General features: G+C 51.9%; 2 protein-coding genes across 2 annotated transcripts in view; both read left to right on the top strand.

The window, feature by feature from the left end:
• The first annotated feature begins 2,820 nt into the window (after nucleotides 1-2,820).
• LOC113485609 (hemoglobin subunit pi) lies at nucleotides 2,821-5,043 on the top strand. Its single transcript, XM_026858878.1, has 3 exons — nucleotides 2,821-2,959; nucleotides 3,982-4,186; nucleotides 4,768-5,043. Exons 1-3 carry the CDS (start codon nucleotides 2,865-2,867, stop codon nucleotides 4,894-4,896), a joined length of 429 nt encoding a protein of 142 aa, XP_026714679.1. The 5' UTR covers nucleotides 2,821-2,864; the 3' UTR covers nucleotides 4,897-5,043.
• A 2,408-nt stretch (nucleotides 5,044-7,451) lies between these two features.
• The window catches only part of LOC113485610 (hemoglobin subunit alpha-D/D'-like), a 705-nt gene continuing 618 nt past the window's right edge, over nucleotides 7,452-7,538 (top strand). The window contains 1 exon segment of the mRNA XM_026858879.1: nucleotides 7,452-7,534. Within this exon segment, the coding sequence (XP_026714680.1) occupies nucleotides 7,469-7,534 (66 nt within the window). The 5' untranslated portion in view covers nucleotides 7,452-7,468.

Raw genomic sequence — 7,538 nt, 5'->3', positions numbered from 1 at the left:
TATTTTCCAACTCCTTGTGTCACTCAGGCCACAACCTCCGTGTCTCACCATCCCATGGGCAGCTGGAGCACCGGGAGGGAGGAACCTGGCTGGAAGGTCCATGAAAGGACAGAGACCATCACTCTCCGTGTCACGCTGCAGCACAGCCAAGGATCACGCTTCTCGCACGCAGCATGTTCCTGAGGAGTGTCCCCAGCCATCCCCAGTGCAGCCCTGATCCTGGGCAGGAGATGAGCTCCTGGCAAACCCCTGTCATCTTTTGGCTGCTCTGGCTTTTGTGAGAGTGCAAGAGTAGCTCTCAATAAACGAATTCAAATTCCATAAAGATTTCAGCGATGCTGAACCCTCCTGCGCGGGCATCGCTCTGATCCTCATCTCTACACAGACCTTAATCCTACAGTCCTGGAGGATCAATGTTCAGGCTAAACAGTGGGCAGCGAAACAGGAAGGAGTCCTGCTGGTCTCTGCCTTATCCCCAGATATATCTGGGTCACAGACGCTTCCCTCATGCCTTGACTGAGTGATCTCTGATTAAAAGCACTCTCACCGAGGAGAGCTTGGCACACAGCCACGCAGTGGGCAATGCAAGAGGCAACACTTCGGGGAGGAGATGAAAACATTATATAAATGTATATTCAACAGCAACATCTTCATTTTCAAAGCAATTTTGCAAGGGGAAAACTGCAAGTTTTTCAAAATACGTGTAGCAAGGGATGATGAATTCAGCCTGCCTTGATACTTCCATCCATCTAAGCAGTATAAAGCGAATAATTGCCTTTTCCTGGGCCCTGGCTGAAGGACTGCTGCCCTTCAGCCCATCAGAGGCGGTGTTAATAGGGGACTGCTCTGCACTGCATCCGTGCAGCCAGCCAGACGTAGCTCTGGGTTTTCAGTGGACACGTGGCATTTATCAAAGGGGGGATATACAACAAGCACTCTGATAATATTCCTTATTATAAAGTGATTGTCTTCACTGGGTGTCAAGAGAGCCTCCTCTTGTATCCCCTCTTAAAGTGAGGTACCAAGAGAAGCGAATTACCCGGGCGCCCAGGGAGTGGGCAGGAGGGCTGGGGCGGGAGCGGTGGTACTGGCCACAGTCTGAATGAAATCCCACATAAGGTGTTGGCCTCCGCAGAGAGGGTGATACTACAAGATTACTGAACCCAGCCAGGCTTGCAGACCTTGTGCCTGCCCTTCGGGAAAGCCCAAGGTTTCTCCTGCTTCATCTAACAGATCACACGCAGAAAGGCTTAAACTCAGAGCCCAGCGCAAAGCACAGGGTGTGGGTCAGAGCCCTTCTGCCAGTGCCACTGCAGCCACCAGAACACTGGGGACACCAGAGGACAGCGCAGCAGCTGTCTGACCCCATCCCTACCACTTCTCTAGCACCCCCGATTCATTCCCACCGGACCCCAGGATGCGGTGGCAGAGCACAGCCCCAGGAGAGTGGCGTCTATTTGTAGTGAATGCATCAACCCCTACAGGCTGCAGAGTCCACCCAAGAGGAGAGGCCTATGCCCGCGTGAAAGTGCTGAGCAAACGCCCACCACGAGCACAGCGCACGTGAGGGCCTGGCTCCCACCCCAAACCCAGCGCCTCCTGGCAGACGGGTCCCCCTGTCCGGCAGCATCACACAGCTGCACCGCAGCCCCCAAGGGAGGCTCCAAGTTCAGCGCACGCTCCTGTGAGATATTTAGGGAGGCTGGCTGGTGGGATTGCACTGGCTAACCAACAGTATGCTGGACCCAAGTATCGTTAGATCCCTAGCAGGGTTTCCTCTTAGCAGGACAACCACGTCTGGGGAGCAGCCCCTGGAGCAGTTGGCAGCATTGCTGTGAAATGCAGACATGTCTTGCAAGGAATCTGGCTTAGACATATAAACCTTCTCAGCACAAGGCTATTGGGGCACAGAACACTATCTGACCTCTCTGACTGTACCAGGCAGCTTCCCGTGCACAGTGCCAGCACTCGGTGGTGTGTACGACTGCTGTAGTTTATCAGGGTGGCAGAAAGATTCACCCCTGCTTCATGCGCTGGCAGGATATTCATTCCCTGAGGTTCAGCAGGGACCATCTCCCTTAGGGTATTTCTTTGACACTTTGCCCACTTATCTGTGATTACAGACTTGTGCTCACCTTCCCTTTGCTTGTCTGGTCCTTCACCCACCAAGTGTGCCCGTGCCCTGAAGCTACAAGCCACCTGTGGTGGGACCGGGCTTTCCTGCGCATGTCCAGCCCGTAGCAGCTCTGCCTGGGGTGCTGAGGGTTATCGTACAGTTCAAAGGCTAATTCACAGCAAGATCACACAGCTAGAACTGTCCCTAGTTCCACTTAGAAAACATTTTATATTAAATATTGGGCCACGTGGCAGCCACATATACTGGAAGTGTGTGACATGACACAGAAAGGCCCTGTCTTGTGTTCACATCTGTGAAGCAAGGCAGAAAATTCAGACTTTTTTTCCAAGCTCCTTAGCCTGCTTGGAGTCCACACACTCCTCAGCTTAAAGATGTGTCCTAAGGCTCCGTGACTGGAATTTTCCAGCATTATCTCTCCGTTCATGTATCAATATGTGTTCACACGATTTCTTCTGGCCACACGGCCATTATGTTAAGAAACAAGAAGCTGATAACACCAGCAAGCGAGGAGGGCAGTGCACTGACCCTTGCCGAAGTAGGCATCGTTTCCCGGGGAGATAAGAGTCTCCCCCCTCCCTGGGTGGGCCTCGGGAGTGACCAATGAGCGTGGACAGGCGCCAGGGTCCGCTCTCCCCTTCCCCTTTATAACCAGGGCTGTCAGGACGAGGAGTCCAAACCTGCCCTGAGCACTCGTTGCAAGGAGCCCGAGCCTGCACCCTCCCGCACGATGACGCTGACTCAAGCCGAGAAGGCCGCCGTGGTCGCCATCTGGGCAAAGGTGGCTACCCAAGCCGATGCCATCGGGGCAGAATCACTGGAGAGGTAAGTCCCCCAGAACCCCCCCAAAGAGGGTCCCTCCTCTGGCTTTGCTATTAGAACGCATCTCACGTAAAACTTGCACGAGTGAGAGCCCACGAGGGATTGGTGAGAGTTGATGGATGACCTCTATGTGGTTTGGTATGCAATTTTCTGGAATTATATCCGTGCTAGTAAATGCTTCAAACTCTCATAGCGAAACATAATTTTCTAAGCAATTCTATAGGTTTATTTTTCATTGCAGCAATTCAGAAGAATTCACAGCCAGGAGCCCTGGTGAGGAATTCGAAGTTTTTCATACTCAGTGTCCTGAAACAGGCTTATCACTGTTAGGAAATGAACTTGAGGTGGTTTATTGCACAAGTGATGCACTTTCTCTTGCAGTTTCCTGGCATTGAGAGAACAGATATCCACTAATTTCACTGGATATTCATGTTTCATTGTTCCAGCTGATAAATAACTGTTAGGAAACAAGACAACTGGACCCCCTGCATGAAGTAAGCACAGTAATCCAGAATTCATGCAAATGAAGCAAGCTGGCACAAAAGGGATAATAGTCTGGAAACTGTTCAGAAATTATGATGTTATTCGAAGTTATTTAAGTGTTGTTCAAAGCTCAATTTAAAGTACTGCGACACTCCTTCCAAAACTCCGAGTACCACTCATATCCATTCTGGTTTGTTCAGCTCAGACTAGGTTGAAGGTCCTGCAACATGGTTTTGCAATGTAATACGGGAAGTGTAGTGACAATTTGGGACTATTGGTTTGGGATTTTTTTTTTCAAATACATTAAGTTTAACATTATTTTTAACATTTCATTCTTCTCTAGTACACACAGGTTAGCCCAGTCTTTAACCTGCACATAGTGCAGGGGAGGTTTGAGAGCAGACAGATGCTTTCCTCAGGCTCCCGAAGCTCTGTTACAGCTGCTGCAGGAGCGCCCTTCTGCAGCTGGCAGGTTTACACTGCCCTGGCTCTGAGGTTTTACCATTTCCACTGCTGAATCTCATTCTCATGTTCTCCTCCAGGCTTTTCTCCAGCTACCCTCAAACCAAAACCTACTTCCCTCACTTTGATCTCAGCCAAGGCTCGGCTCAGCTCCGTGGTCATGGCTCCAAGGTCATGAATGCCATCGGGGAAGCTGTGAAGCACATCGATGACATCAGAGGCGCTTTGGCCAAACTCAGTGAGCTGCATGCTTACATCCTCAGGGTGGACCCAGTGAACTTCAGGGTGAGTGAGCACAGCGACTTTCAGGGATGAAAACTGCCATCACAGAATTAGAGACCACAGATAATTTTGGCTAATGGCGGGCTGGTCCCTGGCTGCACCGCACAGCCTCACCAACTCCTGTCACACCTTGTTCCCCACCTGATTTTTATCCTGAGATTGGATCATTTAATGAAAGATCTGGTCTTGCTCAAGCAAAGTACTGCTCAGGGGGTTCCTATGGGTTGTGTTAGATGGACTCGAGTCTCTGTTGCCTTTGTTGTAATTTATGAATCTCCCTCACACATCAGGTTATATCACCTGTCTTGAACAAAGTCTTGGTAAATTCTAAACATTTCCACCTTGTTGCATTTCCCTTTGGTGAGGAAGGAAGGGACATTTGGAAGAGGGAGTGGGATCAAGGAGTGCCTTTTTCCCCATGCCAGAGGCAACTCTGCTTCTTCCCATTAGCACCAGGCAGCAGCCTTACCTGCTTGGGACATGGAGCTGTCGTCCCCAAAACACTGGGACCAGGGTCCGCTGCAGACCCCTAGACTGACATCTGTTACTGGTTATGATGGATTTCATCCTGTTTTCCCTTACAGCTGCTTTCCCACTGTATCCTGTGCTCTGTGGCTGCCCGCTATCCCAGTGACTTCACCCCAGAAGCTCATGCTGCGTGGGACAAATTCCTGTCCAGTGTTTCCTCTGTTCTGACTGAGAAGTACAGATAAATGTCCCCCACAGAGGGTGAGGAATGCACATCCATGGCACATCCCAGCTGCCAGGCTCTGGGGTATTGATCCCTTCCGATGCAGTCCTCTCAAATCCCCTATGCAGGGGCTCTGTCACCTGCAAAACCCAATAAATATTTCAAATGTGAGCTGTGGTCTCTGCGTTTTCATCTCCATGTGTTCCACCTACAGTTTACTGCTCAGGCAGGAGTGTTCTGAAATGTCTACGCAATATGGAGGAGAAAACACTAAGCCGTGTGAATTCATGTACTGATTCTGGTACTAATGAATTCGTGTATTAATTCATGTGAGAAGCTGGGTAAATTCAGTGGGAATAACGTAACAGTGAGCAGAAGCCCAGAACAGGCTAAAGCCCTACGACTGCTACTGCTCACCAAAGGTATCAGCCGCTGAAGCCTGTTTCCAGGCTGACCAGGAAACAGTCTGTTACCCTGCCGGGATATTGAATGAACCCAGAGTTTTTGTTCGGCCTATCCAAAACCTGTCACGGCCTGTCGTGAACAAAACCGTGGTTGCTGGGTGTTGTGACGTGCCCAGAGCAATGCCGGGCATTGTCTTCTCATGCTCCTCTCCGTGGTGTACGGACAGAGGATCTGATGTGCTTCATTAACACCTTGGACTGTCACACCTGCCGGACAGTTGTGGTACAGGAACCATCCACTCGGTTTGACATCTCTTATTTTTATGCAGGGAACTTTACATACATTTGAAATTTGGGAATGCTGGTGGCCACTGGAGATCAGTGTTGATGGTGTCTGAGGTACCACAAATTCCCAGGGTTTCTCTGGAAGGCAGCGACAGGGAAGAGTTCAGCACTGATGGTCACCCTGGGGGGAGTGCAGGGACCCTCCATACATACCTGCTGTGGGTTAATCCCCCTGAGCAGCTAAGCACTACACAGACATTCACACACTCCCCCCCACCCCTCACTGGGATGAGGGGAAGAGGAAAGGAAGAATAAAAGTAAGAAAAATTGGGAGTCAAGATCAAACAAACAAACAGAAATAATTGTTTGGTAAGTGGAAGAAGAGGGAAGAAAGCAAAACAAAACAGGTGATACAAAGGCAATCCCTCACTGCTTCCCATGGGTAGACCAATGCCCAGCCAGTTCCTGATCAAGAAAGATGGATAACCCTCCTAAAACTCCCTGAACCCCCCTCTTTCCCCTCTTATTGCTGAGCGTGGCATTATATTGTATGAAATACCTCTATGGTTAGTTGGGGCTATCCGCCCAGTTGTATATCGTACACCCCAAAATCTATTCTCAGGAGGAGGGGGGGGGGGCCAGACTGAGAAGCAGAGATGGCCCTGATGCTGTGCAAACACTGCTCAGCAAAACCAGAACATCAGCGTGTTATCAGGGCTGGTTTGGTCAAAAACCTGTAACACGGCACCACGTGGACTGCTGTGAAAAGAATGATCAGGTTGCATTCATTGCCCATGCCTCTCTCTGAGGACTTCGGGCAAGAAAGGGTTGGTGCCGAGTCTCAAGCACACTCTGATTGACAGCCTGAACTCGCATGGCAAGCTGTGGTCCTCAGCTTATTTACAAAATTTTGGGACTGTGTTTGGTCAAGGAGGAGAGAGAGAGACAGCGAGGAAGCTCTGAAGCCACCAAATTGCCCTGAACGTGTCACACATCGTCCCACAGCAGTTTTAAAAACTTTCTACATTCGTGGATCTCAGATAACCTGAGCATTTAAGTCCACAACTTAGGTAGGTCAGCATCTGGGGCATCCCTAACCCCAAATTTGTACCAACGGCTTTGTGGAGAGGCTGAGCGAAGTGTGTGACAGTCACCAACCACCCTACGCCCTGCAGGACGTCCCAGCGTGTGCGGGGAGAGGCAGGAGCACACGCTGGGCTGAGAGGAAGGGAAAGAAGCACAGGCCTGACAGGCATCCCGGGATGGACTTTGGGAAGACCATGTGCCCGAAAAGGAGGTTCTTCCCCACCCAGATTTCTTCAGGCTGCTGGAGAGATGGTGTTTCTCATGGCAGATGCCCAGCACAGCCCAGGAGAGCCTGTCCATGGCTCCTGCTCAGAGACCCAGGGGCTCTTCAGGCAGAGAGGGGCTGGATGTGCCGGGGGCTGGAGGACGTGAGGGACCAGGGACACGCGTGGGACCTGCTCTGACACCCGTGGAGCAATGTGGGTCCCGACAGGAGGCTTGAGGACGCGCCGGGCGGTGAGCCCGAGGCTGTGGCACCCCCAGGACGTGCCTGTGGCTGCTGTTGACCACGGGACAGCCCAGCCGGGTGCTGCCCCCCACCCTCCGCCTGGTGTGGGGCTGGTGAAGTGGGGCGGGACAGGGCAGGGCAGCCGGGCCCCTCGGGCCCTCCTCAGGGCTGGGCCCCCCGAGGCAGTCGGGGCCCCCCAAGGCCACACAGCAGCCACTCCCTGGGCCTGGCACTGCACAGACGATAAGATAAGGCCGGGATGGAGGTGCTGGCTGCTATAAGAGAGCGTCCCCGTGGGTACTGCTGCCACCAAGACCTGTCTGCCACTGCCAGCTGCCACCAAGACCTGCTCGCCACTGCCAGCTGCCACCATGCTGACCGCCGATGACAAGAAGTTGATCCAGCAGACCTGGGACAAGGTGTCAGGCCTGTCTCTTATAC

Source organism: Athene cunicularia, assembly GCF_003259725.1.
Source record: "Athene cunicularia isolate RWA chromosome 14 unlocalized genomic scaffold, athCun1 chr14_part1, whole genome shotgun sequence".
NCBI classification, from domain to species: Eukaryota; Metazoa; Chordata; class Aves; order Strigiformes; family Strigidae; genus Athene; species Athene cunicularia.
This window is presented reverse-complemented; position numbering and strand designations above follow the sequence as displayed.